The sequence below is a fragment of the Oryctolagus cuniculus genome, chromosome 5, assembly GCF_051225735.1.
Source record: "Oryctolagus cuniculus isolate XC-2025 breed Fujian yellow rabbit chromosome 5, ASM5122573v1, whole genome shotgun sequence".
In the NCBI taxonomy this organism is placed as follows: Eukaryota; Metazoa; Chordata; class Mammalia; order Lagomorpha; family Leporidae; genus Oryctolagus; species Oryctolagus cuniculus.
The window spans coordinates 134,721,357-134,739,544 of record NC_142871.1 but is presented as its reverse complement, the minus strand read 5'-3'; the positions used below and the strand labels follow the sequence as shown (position 1 = coordinate 134,739,544).

The 18,188-nt window shown below is 63.9% G+C and overlaps 1 protein-coding gene across 2 annotated transcripts; it reads right to left on the bottom strand.

Annotated features, from left to right (window-relative positions):
• Window positions 1-830: 830 nt before the first annotated feature.
• Window positions 831-17,857, bottom strand: SPDEF (SAM pointed domain containing ETS transcription factor). 2 transcript variants are annotated; one of them, XM_051854809.3, is made up of 6 exons: window positions 17,484-17,857; window positions 7,578-8,036; window positions 5,572-5,769; window positions 3,459-3,506; window positions 3,214-3,360; window positions 831-1,421 (listed from the first exon to the last, which is right to left on the bottom strand). In XM_051854809.3, exons 2-6 carry the CDS (start codon window positions 8,005-8,007, stop codon window positions 1,243-1,245), a joined length of 1,002 nt encoding a protein of 333 aa, XP_051710769.2. In that variant the 5' UTR covers window positions 8,008-8,036; window positions 17,484-17,857; the 3' UTR covers window positions 831-1,242. The 2 variants fall into 2 exon arrangements, with proteins under 2 accessions (XP_051710769.2, XP_069930272.2); XM_070074171.2 differs by lacking the exon at window positions 17,484-17,857 and adding an exon at window positions 11,118-11,192.
• Window positions 17,858-18,188: the final 331 nt, after the last annotated feature.

The window sequence follows — 18,188 nt, the reverse complement described above, 5'->3', positions numbered from 1 at the left end:
AGGGTGGTGGCCAGTCACACAGCAGGAGTGGATGGAGGGTGAGAGAGCCCTGGCCTTGGGAGAAACTGGTGTGGGTCAGTTCCTGGTTCTGCTGTGAATCCTCTGTGTGGGCAAGTCGCCTAACCACTCTGTGCCTCAGTTTCATCATTTGCAGAATGGGGGGGGGGGTAACCCCTACCTCCTGATTAGGTCAACAATAAAAAAAAAAAAAAGGCAGGGGGAGCTGTTGGCACATAGCAGGTGCCCAGGAGGAAGTGTCGAGAAGCAGGAGGGAGCCGAGCGGCTTTGCCCAGGAGGTGGCGGTCGGCCTGGGGCTCCTCAGCCTCGTGTGCACAAACACAAGTCCACCCCCTCTCCCCAGCAGGCACCTGGGACTCTCACACCTGCGGTTGTCAGGCCCACCCACCAGGACCCCAGCAGGGGACTGCAGTGCCCCCTTCTCCTTAGCTGGCCAAGCAGGGCCAGGGCAGGAGGCCCAGGGCGCCCCCGCCCCAACACACACACACACACACACACACACACACAGAACCCTGTGGAGGACGCCTGCTCGCTCTGCTCCTCCCCGCAGTTCCCCTTCGGCCCCAGCCCGCCTCCCTTGCAGCCCACACAGATTCGGGGAGCGAGGGGCCCCTTCCTGCCTCTCTGGGCCTTGAGGACCCGAGCCACTGCTTCTCTCCATAGCTGCTGCCAATGATCCCTTTCCTTTTAGGTTCCACACAGTGCCTCCTCCCCTAGGAAGCCTTCCCTGACTGCTCCGGGCCCCTATGAGCTCTTTTGACCCCTGGAGGCCTCAGGGCTGTGCCGTTCACTGCACAGACACTAGACAGGTATCAGTTCTCTAGCATCTTTATTATCCATCCCCAGGGACACTCCTGGCTCCCCAACTTGGGGTGCAGCCAGAATGGGTGGCAGGGAATGTGGGGACAGAGGAGTGTAGTGGCCTTGGCCAAGTCACTGCCTGCTGTAGGCTTCACTCCGGGAATCTTGGGGTCAGGGCCAGTGGAGGATGGTCCCCCTGGGGGGGCAGGGGACACCGAGGCCAGCCCTGGCACCCTGTGTGCTCCAGATCTGAGGAGGAAGCCCCCGCCCCGGGATGCCTCGGCTGCTGAGAGCTCGCCGATATCCTGGGAGCAGCAGGCCGCCCCCCAGCCCCCCGACCTTGGACTTCAGAGCGGCCTGCGCCTTCCACTCCAGCTCAGGGGCAGGCAGGCGGGAGGCTGGGTGAGGCCTGGCCTGCAGCCCTCAGACTGGGTGCACAAACTGGTAGACGAGGCGCTGGGAGATGTCCGGCTTTCGGATGATGCCCTTCTTGTAATACTGGCGGATGGAGCGGCTCAGCTTGTCGTAGTTCATGGCCGGCCGGTTCTTGCGGACGCCCCACAGTCGGGCCACCTGGGCAGAGTCCTCGATTTTGAAGATTCCTGGGGAGCAGGAGGGTCCAGACAGCCGGGCGGTGCAGGCGGGGAGTGGCAGAAGGAGGGAGACGGAGACCGGCAGCTCAGTCCCTGCAGGACGGAGGGGACCAGCGCCCGCCTCCCTCTGCTCCGGGCGGTGGCCCAGCTGGCTGCAGGGACACCTGCCGTCCTGGCCGTGCTGAGGGCTACAACACACTCAGCGGTGAAGGCTCTGCAGCCGCCAGGCCCATGGTGTGGGGCGAGCTCATACGCTCCTTAGTGGGGATCTGGAGATCGGGCGGGCCTGGCCCTTGCCAGCCTCTAAACTCTCCAAGGACAGCCTGTATGGCTTATGGCGGTGCCCACGGCCTGTTTGGCAAAATCGCCCCCGGCCCCTGTTGCTGGTGACCTTGTAGTTGCCAAGCCTGATCTAGCCTCGTTGCCATTCTCAGCCATCTCAGCCTTCTCTGGCAGCACGTGATGGTGGGAGGGCTGGGCCGGGGCCTCCGGGACTTGAGTCCTGGCCCTGCCTTTTTGCTGCCTCTGCAGCCCACCCCGACTCCCTTCTGCCTGCAAGAGAGGGGTGGTGGCAGCCTGTGTGGCTGGCTGCTGCAGAGCGTGCAACTTGCAACTTGGGACCTCCTGCCGAGGCCTGGGCCAGCACACCCCCTCCAGGGCGCCTGCCCGGATGAACCAGCCCTTCCTGGCTCGTGGGACTGGCCTTGAAGACAGGTTCACTCAGTTCACCACGTCTTGCACAAGCATGTCTCCTCTACCCCCTCCATCTTAGTCCTCATCTTCCCCCTCCAGGAAGTCCTCCTGGACTCAAACACAGCTGATTCCCTCTCTCTTGCCCCCACAGCCCCACCACAGCGCTAAAGCAGTCCACACACGGGCTCATCTCACCGCCACTTTTCCTACAAGGCGCCAGGTTCCTCAAGCACAGGGTGGGCGGAGCCCTCCCCTCCCCCAGGACAGAGCAATTCTCCGCAAATGTCAGCTGAGAGAGTGTGGCGCCAGGGCACATGCTCAGTGAAGGCTTCCTGGGAGCTGGAGTCCCGTCCATTTCACAGATGAAAACACTGAGGTCCAGGCACCCGCAGCTACTATGGCAGGGTGGGGCCTGGAATCCAGGTTTCTTGTTTCTTGTCTCTGAGCCACTTCCAAAACACACACACACACACACACACGTACACATGTGCATGCACACACAGAGACACAAATATAGAGATGTGCACATGCGCACATATAGACATACACACATGCACACACGTATGCATACACACATGCACGCACACAAATACATATTTACACACATACACACGTGCACAGGCATACACAGAGATGTGCGCATGCGCACAGATGTACACATGTGTGCACAGAGCCGTTCACACACATGTATGCATGCACACATATAGACATGCACATGTGCACACACAGAACAGTACACATACATCACACACACACACACACACACACACCACGGAGCCCCGCTGCCTAACACAGCAGCCCAGCCACGTGCGGTGGGCGCCACTGTGAAATACACACAGGCTTTCTAGGACTTAGTAAAGCACCGTCATAGTTTTTACATTGATCGCGCGTTGGAGCTGCCATCATTTGTAATACTGGATTTTCACCCAAAGTGCTGGGGACCAGAAGTGTGTAGCCTCACGGGGAAATCGCAAACCCAAAAGCTGACCCTTCCTGCGCCTCGCCATCCCCCGCTGCCCGCTCCGCGCACACAGCCCAGGGGCCCTCCCAGCAGGACGCCCCAGCCTCGGGGCTCAGGTCCCCCCCCCCCGCCCCGGGCGCCGCTCACCCTTCTCCTTGTTGAGCCACCGGATGCAGCGGCCGTAGCTGTGCGGCTTGAGCAGCAGCTCCCTGAGGAACTGCCACAGGTGGATGGGCTGCCCGGAGCAGGACGAGTCCACCTCGCCGTCGGTCCAGCTCTCCTCGGGGGTGGAGGCTGCGTGGCCAGGGAGGCAGCGGTGAGTGGGGCGCCGAGTGGGGCGCCGCGGGCCTCCCGGCTCCCGACCCCCAAGCCCCCGGCCCCTCCCGGCTCACCGCAGTAGTGCATCGGCCCGGTGGAGGTCCTCTCTTGCATCCAGGCCGCTGTGGGGCAAGGAGAGGTGGTTGGGGACCCGGGAGAGCCCCGAGGGTGGAGGAGGGAGGGCTTTGGGTGGGACTGTGGGGCCACGGAAGCCCCTGGGGCTGGCGGGGGTGGCCCCCACGGCCTCCCGCCAATGAGGGAGGGCAGGTTGTTTACCAGGAACTGCTTCCTGGAAGCAAATACAGGGTTGCAGAGCTGGGGGTCTCAGAGACCCTGCACACAGCTCCTCCGCTTCAGACGGGCCGCGGCCCTGGGGCTCGCCGTGCCCTCCTCACCCGGCCTGGCCGTGCCCTCCTCACCCGGCCTGGCCGGCAGGCCTCTCACTCAGCGCTGGCATCACAAGCCCCACCTCCTGCTCTCCAGCTGCCGCTTCCTACAGCCCCCCCGCCCCCGTCTCTCCCACTCCCACTCCTGCACTGGCACTGACTACCTACTAGCAAGGCAGGACACTGGTCCCTGATGGGGCCACACGAGTAGCTCCTGTCTCCTGGTTCAGGGGCCTTGACTCAACGAGCAAAGTGCCAGACACTCAGTGGGCGCCCCAGAGATCCAGGCAGCTTAAACATCTGGGCACAGCCATTAGAAGGAACGGGGTAGAGGCCGCCAGACTGACAGGGAACCGGGTCTGAGGTGCACCGGGGTGGAGGGCTGGGTGAGAGTCTGGGGCTGCTTATGTTGAGAGAAGAGTTCAAACTGCATGCGAGGGGCCAGCGCTGTGGCATAGCTGGTAAGGCCTGCAATGCCAGCATCCCTTGTGGGCGCCAGTTCAAGTCCCGGCTGCTCCACTTCTGATCCAGCTCTCTGCTGTGGCCTGGGAAAGCAGTAGAAGATGACCCAAGTGCTTGGGCTCCTGTACCCGTGTGGGAGACCCAGAAGAAGCTCCTGGCTCCTGGCTTCGGATCAGCACAGCTCTGGCCATTGCGGCCATCTGGGGAGTGAACCAGCAGATGGAAGACCTCTCTCTCTCTTTGCTTCTCCTCTCTCTCTCTGTGTAACTCTGACTTTCAAATAAATAAATCTTTAAAAGAAAGATGGAAATATTTCTTAAAAAAAACAAACTGCAGTGCCAGAATCCCATGGCAGAGTGGTGGTTTGAGGCTGCTCTGCTCCCATTCATCTTCCTGCTTATACAAGCTCTCTCCCTCTCTGTCACTCTGCCTTTCAAATAAATTGATCAATAAATGGATCTTTAAAAAAAGTTCCTGGCCAGTGCCACGGCTCACAAGGCTAATCCTCCGCCTGCTGGGCCAGCACCCTGGGTTCTAGTCCTGGTCAGGGCACCGGATTCTGTCCCGGTTGCCCTTCTTCCAGGCCAGCTCTCTGCTGTGGCCCGGGAGTGCAGTGGAGGATGGCCCAAGTGCTTGGGCCCTGCACCCGCATGGGAGACCAGGAGAAGCACCTGGCTCCTGGCTTAGGATCAGCGCAGAGCGCCGGCCGCAGTGGCCACTGAGGGGTGAACCAACGGCAAAGGAAGACCTTTCTCTCTGTCTCTCTCTCTCACTGTCCACTCTGCCTGTCAAAAAAAAAAAAAAAAAGTTCCTGACTCCCACTTCTCTCCAGCTGTTTCGGACATCTGGGGAGTCAGTGAATGGGAGAATTCCGTCTCACAAACAAGCTAATTTTGGTGGGGGAAAAATACAGTAGCTGCCTGGGGCAGGAGCAGGAGTGGGAGGGCAAGTCTCTGTTCATAATAATAATTTTTCCCTGGGACCTTTAAAAAAAGCCATGCAGCTTTGATCCTTCAATGCTTCTTTAATGAAAAGCAAAGCAAGACAAACATATGTTAAAAAGGAACACAGGGACTGCATAGCCCCAGAGGCCCAGCTCCGACAAGGCCGGCCTCTGACAAGGCTGGCCACACATCCCACGGGCTCTGCCCCAGGCTTCTGGGGACATGACTGGGCTGGCAGTGGGTCGAGCTCCCTGCGGTCACTCAGGACCCAGGGAGGCAGCTGCTGTTGGATCTGAGACCCAGAATGGAGTGAGGGTGAGGGCCCAGGGCTGCTTCCCCACTGGGTCCTGTCCAGGAGCGCAGGAGGGACAGCCCCCCCCCAGGCCACAACTCACCTGATTTCCAGATGTCCAGGTGGGCGTGCAGCACGTCCCCGCCCAGGGGCGAGCGCTGGCGGAATTGCTCCTCCGACATGGCGCATAGCTCCTTGCCGCCCAGCTCCTGGAAGGCCTTGCCCACGGGGGGCAGCCGGTACTGGTGCTCGGTCCACAGGAGCCACTTCTGCACGTTGCCAGGGCTCCAGTCCACCGGGTCTGGACAAGAGACAGACCCTCAGCCCCGGGGCTCAGGGTGGCCCCTCCTGCGACGGGCACCCGGGAACAGGGCATAGTTCAGGACTGGGCTCCCGTGCGGAGGGGACAGGGCCCTTGTGGTGGCAGGTACCCAGGAAATGGGGGCGAGGGAGGAGCCAGGGCCCTGGGGCAAGGCCACCAGGTGCTTTGCACCCCCCTCATTCAGGCCTCCTCCTTCCCGGCCCCTGGAGCCTCCTCCTGGCCACCAGGGGGCCTTTGCGGGGAGCCCCTGCCCTGGAAGGAGAAAGCACAGCCAGGAGTGAGAACAGCGCCCCCACCCGCTGTGACACATGAACTGCACCCTCTCGCCTGGCCCCAGCGCGGGGTAGGGGGCGGCACAGGGGCTGTTCCGGGCAGGCAGGGCTCAGGTGGGGCTGGGGCGGGAGCAGGACTCTGCCAGGTCGTGTGTGTGTGTGTGTGTGTGTGTGTGTGTCCCGCTGGGAGGGCGCTGCTGTGGCTGAGCTTGGCTGGGCGCGCAGGTGGAGGCGGGGCTGCTGGGTTGCCGTGGGCCTCCGCCCCCAGGTGAGCCACGCAGTCCCCGCCAGCGCCCCAGCGGGTGACCTGCAGGCTGCCTGCATCCTCAATGCACCCATTTCCCTCCTAGAAGTCAAAGCAATTTGTCTCTGTCCCCATTGTCCCAAAAGCAGGCTTTTGCCAAGCCGGGGGTGGGGGTGGGGGGAGGTGCGGTGGGGAAGCTCCTGGGGTGGGGCTGGCATGAGCATTGGGAAACAGGAGGCCTGGCGCCCGGCGGTGGGGACGCCAGCAGGACCGCTGCGGGCAGGGCTGGGCCTGAGGGTCGCCAGACCATGCCTGTGACCCACGTGAGAGCTGTGCAGAGGGGCGTGCTCCAGCACCCAGAGACCCAGGGAGACACGATGGGGGCCCCAGCCCCATGCCTACGCCTGCCGGCTGGCAGACACACGGTATTCCCCCCTCACCGGGGCCTCCCACAGACACGCTGCTCTATTCATTAAGCATCTGCCCCCCGCCCCCTGTCAGGTCCTCCCCGGGAACAGGGGGGCTTTTGTGTCGTGTTCACCGCTCGGTTCCACGGGGCCCAGGACGGAGCCTGACACATTTAGGGGTTCTCGTGGTGGAGTTCGCCCAACAGCTGCTATGGAACGCTCAGTAAGTTCAAGGTGGCAGCCGAGGACTGGGAAGCTAGTGACGAGCCAGATGAACGAAAACCGGTATCGTGGGGTTCCCTTCCCAGTGGGGGGACATGGACGGCAAACAGGGCTTCAAGAATCCGCAGCATCTCGGAAAGAAAGGCGGGAGGAGTGGCAGACAGGGGTGTGGCAGTGATTTCAGTGGAGGGGTTGGGGAGGCCTCAAGGCGAGGCGGCCATCGAGGCCAGGGCCCCTGGAGGAGGTGGGGGGGAGTCAAGAGCTCAGGGACACGCGTGTTCCTTTTTTATGATGTTTTCTTCGTGTCATGTCAGACTGAGGGGACAGCAGGTGCAAAGGTCCTGAGGTGAGTGTGGTGAGGACGGCAAGGAGGGTGGTGTGCCTGCAGCCGGGTGCACGAGGAGGGAGCAGGACTGAGTCCCGGAGGAAGTGACGGGCCAGGCAGAGCAGAGCTTGGATTCGCTTCAGCTCCTGTGAGGTGGGGGCTCTGGGCCGGTGTGGTCAGAGCCCAGAGACCCTCCCCAGCCATGGTGTGTTAGGAGCTCACTGTCTGTGTACAAGGGCCAGCACCCCTGGGGGCCACTGCAGATGGGGACAGAGGTGGCCAGAGCCCACCGCGCCGCTGGGGTGGGAGGGGCTCACCCGCCGTGATGTTGAGCAGCTTGCAGGCCGTCTCGATGTCCTTGAGCACCTCCCCCACCACCATGGACTGCACCTGCTCCAGCGAGTGCTCCTCCAGGCTCAGCCCGCCGGGCACCAAGTCCAGGCCGCCCCCCGGGGCTTGACTGTCGATGACCGGGCACTGCTCAGGCTCCTCGGGCGGCTCTTCCCGGGAGCCGGCCCCAGGGCCCTTGGCTGCCCAGCCGCTGTCGTCGGGGCACAGCATGTCGAAGTAGGAGAGGTAGAAGGCAGACAGGCCCTGCTCGGGCGTGGCGGGTGGACTGGGGCTCCAGTCCCGGCCCCCGGCCGCCCCCGCTGCCCCTTTCTCGAGGCCCGTCCGCAGCGCAGTGTCGGGAGGCAGCAGGGGACGGCCGGGGGGCAGGTTGCTCAGGCCCGGGCTGGCGCTGCCCATGCCGCTGCTGCTGGTGCCGGCAGCTGCGTCTGTAGGAATGACAGAGCAAGGAGAGTCAGGTCTGAGCGCTAACCCGACCCCATGGGGCTGCTAAGCTGGTTACGGGGATGAGGGGCCCAATGGGCAGTGCGCTGGGCTGGGAGGGGGCTGGCGGCTTCTGGGTCATTGGGCAGCGAGGACAGGGCAAGCCTGGAGACGGGCCACTCCCCCAGGGAGCCGGGCTGGCTGGGGCAGCGAGTCCTCACCACGCAGTGTGCCTGCAGCAGCCTTCCGAGGGCTGGCCCTCACTCTGCGCCCGCGGCAGAAGGCAGGCTTAGCCCCAGTTGGCAGGTGAGCAAATTGAGGCCTGGGCCAGGACCCTGATGTCCAGATCTTTCCACTAACCTAAGCAAGTTTTTCTTTCAGTCTGCAGAGGTAGGGGAGGAGGCGAAAGAGGAGCCCTGCCCACCCCCCAATCCCGGCCAGGGAAGGGAGAGGGGGACGCAGGCCAGGGCCTGCCTGGGAAGCTGGGCGGGGACGGCCCCTTCCTCCCGCACAGGGCCATCTGGGGGACGCGACTGACTGAAGCCACAGGGGTAACACTCCTGAGGTGACCACTGAGGGCTGGGTTCCCGGGACCCTGGAGGAAGGAGCAGCCGTGTGGGGGTGGTGCCCACGTGCGGAGCGCTCCTGGGGCCAGCAGGGGCGGTGGGAAGCCGCTGGCTCCAGACCCAGCCATGAAACTCACTGCTGTCTCAAGGCTCTGCCCACCCAGGCCCCTGTCTCCGAACCCTGCCCCCCCCACCGTGGGCAGTCGGGTGACAGGGGCGGTGGGGGCTGGGTGAGCACCAAAGCACAGGGGTTTCAGGGCCAGGCCGAAATCTGGGGGCCGGAGAGTGGACAAATCCAGGCTGTGGCGGAGGAGGAGAGCGGCAGCGGGGAAGGCGGGCAAGGAGCAGGGGGACGTGCTGCGTGCACGCCCATCTGTGTCCTCCCGCGGGATGGGGCTGGGGGGCTGTGTGTGTGTGTTTTTTTAAGATTTATTTATTTGAAAGGCAGAGTTACAGAGAGGCAGAGGCAGAGAGAGAGGTCTTCCATCTGCTGGTTCACTCCCCAGATGGCCGCAACAGCCAGAGCTGCGCCAATCCAAAGCCAGGAACCAGGAGCTTCTTCCAGGTCTCCCACGAGGGTGCAGGGGCCCAAGCACCTGGGCCATCTTCCACTGCTTTCCCAGGCCACAGCTGAGAGCTGGATCAGAAGTGGAGCAGCTGGGACTCGAACCGGCACTGCAGGCGGCGGCTTTACCAGCTGCACCACAGCGCTGACCCCAGGGACTGTTTTAAAGCTGTCCTCTCAGGGAGGAGCACCCAGGCCAGCACTGCTTGGGGGCTGGCCGGAAGCTCGTGTCCACAGGCCCCCATCAGAGCTGTGGAAACGGAAGCCTGGGCACGCCAGCAGCGCCTTGTCTCGGGACTCGGGAATGCAGTTTGGGAATCGCAGGCGTCCCTCGGGAGCACGGGGAGGCTCCTGTCAAAGCTCTGCCGGCGGAAGCTCCAGGGCTCACGGCGCAGCCGAGGCAGGGAGGGGTTCTGCCTCAGCCCAGGGGCCGCAAGGCCAGAACCCAGGGTGGAAGACACCTGCGGCGTCTCTAAGGCCACAGCTCACACGCCCGACACCTCTGTGCAGCTCAGCAAATGGTGTGCCTTCCTGCCCGGCAGCACGGCTGGTGAGGGGAGCCCAAGCCGGATGCAAGCTCCCTCACCCAGCGGCCTTGGGCAGTGCCCACCCTTCCCACCTCTCTCGGCAGCCCCGAAGCTGTCTGGAGTGGGGAGAATGCCAGCGAGGGGAAGGGTGTTCCCTCTGGCTTCAACTCTCTCCTTCAAGAGCCCCTTTAAGGGTCTGGCGCTATCGTGTAGCAGGTGGGGCCACCGCCTGCAGTGCCAGCATTCTATTCGGGCACCAGTTCAAGTCCAGCTCTCTGCTGTGGCCTGGAAAAGCAGTAGAAGATGGCCCAAGTGCTTAGGCCCCTGCACCCCCGTGGGAGACCCGGAAAAAGCTCCTGTCTTCTGGCTTCAGATCAGCTCAGCTCCAGCCACTGCCATTTGGGGAGGTGAACCATCGGATGAAAGACATCTCTCTCCCTGCCTAGGCCTCTGTCTCTGCCTCTAACTCTGCCTTTCAAATAAATAAATCTTTAAAAAAAAAAAAAAAGATCCCCTTTATCCCCTTTAAGTGACATGGAAAGAAAGGTCAGGGTGGGGTGGGGTGCCCTGGGCCTAACGGGGGCCAGAGCTGGGAGGACAGAGGGCAGGCCTGGCACCCGCTCAGGTCCTTCTGTGCAAACAGCTGTGTGTGCTGTGGGCCCCTGGTATTTACCCAGCCCGCTCTGCCCCGGGGCCCCACCCTGGCCTGCACCCACGCCCTACTCCCTTAGGCAGCTCCACCCCTAGGGAGCCCCTTCTGCCCCCCACCCCTCTCATCGCACCCCATTCACGTCCCCAGGCCCCCCACCCCCCGCCGCTGCCACGCTAGGACAGAGCCTGCCAATACCCTGGGCCTCCGGCCAAGGAGATGGAAGCCTTTCCAAGAAGAACAGGCTTCCCTCGTGGCGCTCCTGTTTGCTTGGCCTAGGCCACAGATGGGATGGGAGGCAGCCATGGTGCTTGAGGGCCTGCGCGGGCAGAGGGGCAGGGCAGGTGGCCGCGCTGGCTGGGCCGGGCTATAAGGAGGACACATCCTTGACACCGTGCTGAGTGAGCCGCACGGCCCCTGCGTCCCTCCCTTCCGGGCCGAGAGGCAGTCAGGCCTCATTCTCATAGCCCGGCCTTGTTCTCATCCTGAGCTTGCCCAGGGGGAACTCCAGGGCAGACACAAGGGACCTGAAGCCAGCTCCCGGGATGCCTGGCACTGGGCGTCTTCACCTGCAGCGAGCGCTGCCTCCCCACCACACCGCGCAGCCCGGCCCCTCTCACCCTGCTCCCAAACGCCAGGGAGCCTGTGCCCCACCAAGCCCGGTCCCAGCCCCAACCCCTCCCGAGTGAAAGCTCGGGACTGATTAGCCGTGGGCTGTGGGGAGAAAGGTCCCACTGTCTGCCCCCAGGCAGCCCGGGTATGGGGGCGCCATGCCTTACTGGTCAGGGAGTCGGGGCAGGTGTGCACAGCCTGCGACTCTGCATCTCCTCGGGCTCCAGGCTGGACTGGGAGGGAACAGGGAACTGCACAGCGGCCCCTCCCACATCCGCGCCCAGGGCGTGCACCCACCTTATGCCTTTACCACCCACAGCTGGGTGACGTGGACTCACGCGTCCTGTTTTATAGATGTGACAGTGGGGCTCAGGGGACGCTACCTACACAGCCTGCCGTGCCTGGATTCTGCTCTCGGGACTATATTCCCCCAGGCTCCTGCTGTGGCAGGCCCATCTTCCTAGCCCGGCTCCTTGGCCGATCATGCCCCACCCCTGGGTGCTTGCTACACCCCACTTCCAAACTCTGTAACTGTTCATCTGACACAGCTGTGTGCAAGAGCACCCTATGGGGGCTGCTGCGGTGGCCTAGCAGGTTAAGCTGCCACCTGCAATGCCCGGCACCCTGAATCAGAGCACCAGTTCGAGCCCCAACTGCTCTGTTTCCAATCCAGCTCCCTGCCAATGTGCCTGGGAAGGCAGTGGAAGATGGCCCGAGTGCTTGGGCCCCTGCACACGTAGGAGACTCAGTTGGAGTTGTTGCCTCCTGTCTTCAGCCTGGCCCGGACCTGACTGTTGCAGCCATCTGGGGAGTGAATCAAGAGGAAGAATCTCCTTGGCTCCCTGTTAGGTGCTGATGGCCACCCCGAGGCAAAGCCTGCCCAGCCCAGACAATGAGAGCGTGGAGAGGCCTCACACCCACTGCACGGCTGACTACAGGTGCAGACAGTGAGTGAGGCCCAGAGCAAGCAGGGGATTCTCAGGCTGGACGGGGCGGAGTCAGGGCTGGACACGGTGACCACACATCCAGGCTCTACTGAGGCTGCCGTCTCCCGCCTGGCCCTTTTGCAGCGAGCACAACATGGCTGCCCTCTCTTGGGCTGTGCCTTTGCCACAGACATCCCTTCCTGGTCACCGCAGACAGTCCAGGGCCCTCCTCCCCAGGGCGGCCTCCTAGCAGCTCCCTCCTCTGTGCTTGCGTGACTGCACCCTGGTGAGGCCCGCCCTTGGGGCCCACGGGCGCAGACAGGGGACAAGCCAGTCTCTGCCGAGGCTGGTCCCTGGTGCTGCAGACCCAGCCCTCCCACAGCCTCGCTGGCAGGACCCCAGGGGCTGCCGTCTCCCGAGCAATGCCTCCGGCTTCCCAACCTCGAGATGATCCCTTCTAGATTAAGCCACATATCTGGATTAAGGCTCGGCGTGTCCCGGCTCCTTCCTGCCACTGCACACAAAGAAAGTGTGGTAACAGCTGGTGGAGAACAGGGCGGCTGGGCGGGGTGGCGGCCAGGGGGATGCACCACCTTGGCCCTGCTCTCAGCACTGCCCACTCCCCCAGGAAGGCCAAGTGAGGAGAGAGGGAGGGGGACCCAAAGCCAGGGATTCGGCACAGCTGTTCCCTGTCTCACCTCTGGGGCCTCGGTGGGCTCAAGTCCCACCCTAGTGCTGGGCGCCTCAGCTGCAGGGATCAGCCAGCTTGGGGGTCTCCACTAAGGTGCCCACCGTCACGGTGGGGAGAGTCCTTGTGAGTCTCAATGAACCCAGGCCCCAACTCCGGGGGGTTCTGGGTGGAGTGACTGGGCCTCAGCTCCCCGCTCGAGCCTGGGCTCCAGCCCTAGTCCTCCCAGAGCCTGAGCCCCCAGCTTCAGGTCCCCAAGAGAAAGGACAGAGCTGAGGTGGGCAGGGCTTGCGGAGCCACCCCTCACGCGGCTCTCAGCTCCCCGCGAGCCTTGCTCCAGGAGCAGGAGGCCTCCGTGGGGGCCCTGGCTTCCTCCAGTACCTACCGCCCTGGCTGTCCCTCTGCCCATCCAAATCCCTGGCCCTAGGCCCTGGGCCAGGAGCCATGCAAAGTGGGCAGGGGCCACGTGGGCCGGCCAGGCAGCTGGTCAGCACCTTGGAGAGAGGAGCACCCGGGGAGGTGCGGGGGAGCCCCAGGCCACTGCCCACGGCCTGGCCCACAGAGTCTGACTTCTCTGAATCACAACCCCCCAGCCTTCTCCTCCCCCTTGCCCTGCCCCTCCCACTCTTCCTCTGCTTCCCTGACACTCCCCCCTCCCAGGGAGCCCCAGCCACTCGCCCCCAAAACAGACCCTTAGACTGGTGGGTTCAGAAGTGCCAGGCTCCCTCCTGACCGCCCACTCTTGCCTGGAGTTTTGGTCTTGCCTTGTTGGACACCTCCAGTAGGCAACTCCAGCCTTCTCAGGGTCTCCAAGGGCAGAGAGAGGGGAGATGGGTCCCTAGGGGTGGCTGAGAGAGGCCTTGCCTGACCTGTAACCCCCTTTCTTTCCAGTATCATTCCCACCCAACAGACCTGGGTGCTGTGACCCGCCACGGGGCACCTGTGCGTGTGTGGCTGAGCAGGGACTTGAACTCAAGACTCGGCTCCACCTTCCTCTCTGATGGTGCAGGTGAACCCCTGGGGTCGTCTCTGATGCCCACTCCCTTTTGCCTGTGCTCACTGACCCCAGCCCCACAGTGCTGGCGTCAATGGGGTCCGGGTGGCAGCCTGGAGGCACAGGTGCAGCCTGAGCCTAGAGAGGGCTCCAAGTGGGGCTGCAGCTTGGAAAGGGCGCGAGGCGTCATGTCTCTAGCTGTGAGCTCCGTTCCTGCCCTCTGCCCCCTGGACTCGTGTGCGAGGCGCCGGGCCGTCCCTGGCCCCTCGGGGCCTCAGTCTCCTCCTCCATCCCCGAGGTGGCTGGCTCATCTCCCAGGACCTTGGAGCCTGAGCCCTGTCTGGGTTCTGGGACCCAGAACCCTCCTGCTGCCCCCCAGCCTGGCTCTGGGGCCTCGGGAGGAGAAGGGCAGAGAAACAGGTGGCGTCCAGGGGCTCCCCCGCGAGAAGGGGTGTACGTCAGGGCTGCCAGCACCCCCAGGATTGGAGCCCGGAGGCTCTGGAAGACTTGGCTCAGCCCTGTGACCGGAAGGGCCACCCGCTTGGCCTGTTTGGGCCTGGCTGCCGGTGGCTCGCACCTCCTCCCTGGCCCCTCCTGTCAGCCGGGGAACACCAGCCCAGGCCCCGCTCAGAGTGAGCACTGCTCACAGCGCAAGGGCGGGGCACAGTTTCCCTCTCAGCGCCTGTCAGCACACTTCACTTCTCAGCCTCCATGCGCCCCCAGCACCTGCACCTCGGCCTCCACCTTGCCCGCACCGCGGGCCCCCCTCTCTCTGGTACAGCCTGCTCGCCCTTCCCCGGGAGCCCACGAACCCTCGCCAGACCCTCCTCAGGCAGGGGCTGTGAGGGTCAGGGCTGTCGCACCCTAACCCTAACCCTAACCCTAACCCTAACCCTAACCCTAACCCTAACCCTAACCCCACGCTCTGCCCCAGCCCGGCAGTGGGTCCCCAAGGGCGAGAGAACTCCTGGCTTTCACCGGCTCCTGTGGTTCCTGCCTGGAGCACCCCGGCCGACCCTTGGGGCCTCAATCTTGGCCTCAGTGAAATAGGGAATGGGTGAAGCCCTCAGGTAGGACAGCTACCCTGGGGGGAGCTGCCCGGGCCCCTGCAGGAGAGCCCTGCCTTGAGCCCAGCCCTGGGGCCCCGGAGCACAGCACCGGGCTGCTGCACACCCCGCAGCCTGATGGGTGATAGAGGTCCAGAGAGGACCCGAGGGGCTGAGAATGGAGCCCTCCACAAAGGCTGAGCCAGGCAGGGTGGGCTCTCAGCAGGGCCCTGAAGCGTCAGCAGAGGCACGTCCAGCCCGCTTCGTCCCAGTGCCCTGGGGAGGGTTGGGGCCGGCTGGGCGGCATGGGAGGAGCTGGATGCCTGCAGCCCTTGGGCCTCATGAGCTGAGGGCAGCGAGACCTGGGCCCCACCCTGTCACCGTCGGGGGCTGGAACCCCAGCGTGGGCAGCTGCCCGGGACCCTTTCCTCGGGCCCAGAGCTGGAGGAGGAGCTGAGCTGCTCCGATTCTGCTGGTGCCCACGAGGAAGGAGAGGCTCACCCCCGCCCAGTCTGGACCCCGCACCCCCAGCTCCCGAGGGGCGGGAGAGGGGAGCCTGGCGGGGCGCCTCCCAGGCTGGGACGTGTGAAGGAGCCCGCATTAAATGTCAGGAAGAGCCCAGGGCGACCTGGCTTGTGCAAAGTTTGCTTTGGGAAGAGTTGTTCCACCTGACAGGCCGCTCACTTGGCTGGGGGCACAGGCTGGGCACGGAAGAGGTAGGGTGGAGACAAGGGGAGAGTCCAGACCGGGTTTGAGCCCAGACTCCCTGATCTCTACTGACTTGGCCTCCCTTGAGTCTCAGTTGTCCTGTCTGTGAAATGGGCGGTTCTGAGCATGTCGGAAAGGTGAAGGGGGAAGGAGGGGCGGGTGCCTGGAAGCCCCACTGGGGCTGAGCACCTGGGCACAGGTGATGGGGCGGGGGAGGGAGAAGGAGTGGGTGAGCCAAGAGGAGAACAAAGGAAGACGCAGGTGGTGATGGTGGCCAGCGGGGCTAGGAGGAAGGGCAGTGAGGAGAGGCAAGGGTGGTGGTGAGGGAGGCCGGGGCCTCCTGTTCTGGGGTCATCCTGACCTCCGCCCCATTCAGACCAGCGCTGGCCTCACCCACCCCTCCCTGCCCTCTAGGAGGAGCCAGAACCAGGAGCTCCCCCCCCCCACCTTCCCCACCTCAGCCTTGGGGACAGGCTGGCAAGTCCACCGGCCAGCCCACTCCTAACCAACTCCTACCTAGCCTTCAAAGCCCCAGATGGTCTCCTCCATGGAGCTTCCTTGAAAAGAGGAGACTGTACTTGGCAGACAAGGAGCTGCCAGTGCGTTGAGGACAGCGGCTTGCCCAGGGTGGCACGCCTGGGCCCCTCCCCCAGAGGGTCTCACTGCCCCAGTTACGGTCCGGCTGCACCACGCCACGCAAAACCGAACTGTGCTACTGGCAATGACCTCTAAGGCCCACAGCGTGTCCTCCTGCCGGCACCACCCTCGCTGGGTATCAGGTGAGCACCTGCTGGGTGCAGCCCGGCTTGGTTGGCAGAGCGGCCCCGTGTAATTCCGAGGGCCCTCGTGACAATCAAAGGGTTCCCTGATCAATAGTGTGCAAGAAACAAGTTGGGCGGTGACGGGGTTTTCAACACCTGTAGTGCTCGTCCACCTGCTGCCGTGCCCCCACCACAGCTCCACCTCCCCGGAGCTCTCAGGATGCCCCCCCTACTTGGCTGAGTTCGGGGTGGTGGACTCCAAGTTGGGAGGCCTTGGCGCTGGCCCTCCCAAAGGCAGGCCTGGATGAGCCTGTCTCCTCAGCCCACCGGCCACCCTGGGCCAGGGGCAGTGCGATCGCCTGTTTGCTTTGTTACTCAGCTGAGCAGCTGGTGCTGGGGAGACTTGGCTTTACTGGGGGGTGTGGGGGTACTAAGAAGCTGTTTCCTGGGGAGGTGGCAGCAGGAAATGAGGCCAAGTCCCAACCCTGGCCAAGGACGAGGAGAAAGGCCATGACCGTCAGAAAGGAGACGGGCGGCTCCGGGGCTGGGGTCTGGCTACCCGCCTCTGGGGGCCCGGATGGTAGGGTGAGGTGAGAGGTCTAGTGCAAACTCAGTGGGCCTGCCCATGGCCAATATGCACACACACACATGCATGTACGCCCATCCACACACCTGCACCCCTTGGTCAGCCTCAGGGACTCCCCAGCCACCCAGGCCCTGCGGCTTCCCACCTGGTCATCCCTACCACCTGCTGCCCTCTCTCCTCCCAGACGGGACCTGGCAAACCTTATAAGTGAGCACCTCCCATGAGCCCCCAACTGTTGCTTTCCTTGTGTGCCCAGAGGTGGCCCCCTGGCCCTCAGCTTCCCCAGCTGCCCGAGCGCCCCTGGGGGTTACTCCGCGGAGACCTCCCGAGCCCACCCCTGCCCCACCCAGCTCCTGCGTCCTGGGCCTGCCTCTCCTGTTCCAGCTCGGACCCTGGCTCCGAGCCTCCAGGCCCCCGCGAGCCCCTGCCCACTTGTGGTTAGCACCACAAACTCTTCCCTTGGCAGAGCAGCTGGGGCTGGCGGCGGCAGAAAGGCCGCTTGTGTTTTGCTAGCCAAGCAGAACTGGCCGGTCTCAGGGACTGGGGCTGTGCACCTGTGCTGAGACCTGCTCTCAGGCTGGGCAGGCCAGGCTCGATGGGGGAGCCCAAGGGCCCCTCCAGGCAAAGGGAGCTCCCCAGGTTCTGGGCTTGGCTGAGGGAGGCAGACTGGGCACAGCATGTGGAGGGACAGGGGACTCTGGGGTGAAGGGACCCAGATCACCCTGAGCTTGCAAAGCGCACCTCCTAGTCCCGCCCGCAGCCACCCACCTCCCCCAGCCGGCAGGGAGAGCTCCCCCGGGGGAGGCAGCTCCCACCACACTTACCCGTTAGCTGCCTGCTGCCCGCAGAGCCGTCCGCTGCAGTGCCAACAACCCCAGGGGCCAGGAGGACTTGTGGGAGGCTGGGGCCACTGCTGTGTCTCAGCCGGGCATCGGGGGTGGGGGCCGTGGGACCGGGGGCGGGGCTGAGGGCAGAGGCTGCACTTGGGTGGGCCGCAGGGGGCCTGGCCACCCTCAAGGGGTGGCTCTCTGAGGTCTCAGTACTGAGTGCCTACAAGGAGTGCACTGTCCTGGGAAGGCTGAGGGGCTTCCAGGGGGCAGGGGTGGGTGTGGGGGCCGGGGTCTGTGGGGCAGCGTGGCCCTGGCAGAGTACAGGAATGCGCTGGGAGGAAGTCAGGTGGCCACAGGATGAAGAGCTGGCCAGCGCCTGGCTTCCCATTATAAGTAATCCTTCCTTATTTACCTGAACAAACACGCTCCCTGCGTACCTCAAACCACAGGCGGGCTCCTGCTTAACCCTTGCAGGCCTCCCTGTCTGTGCAGCCAGGGGCCTCCCACACTCAGCTCTCCGCAGCCTGAGATGCTGGGATATACGGGGAGGGTCCGGGGCTGGGACAGACAAGCAAGCTGCAATGGAAACCCAGAGTCACTCAAGCGCCTCAGCGGAGGCATTGGTGAGGGAAGTTAGTGAGGGCTTCCTGGAGGAGGTGCTGTCTGGCTCCCCAGGTGGGGATGGAGGGAGCTTTAGAG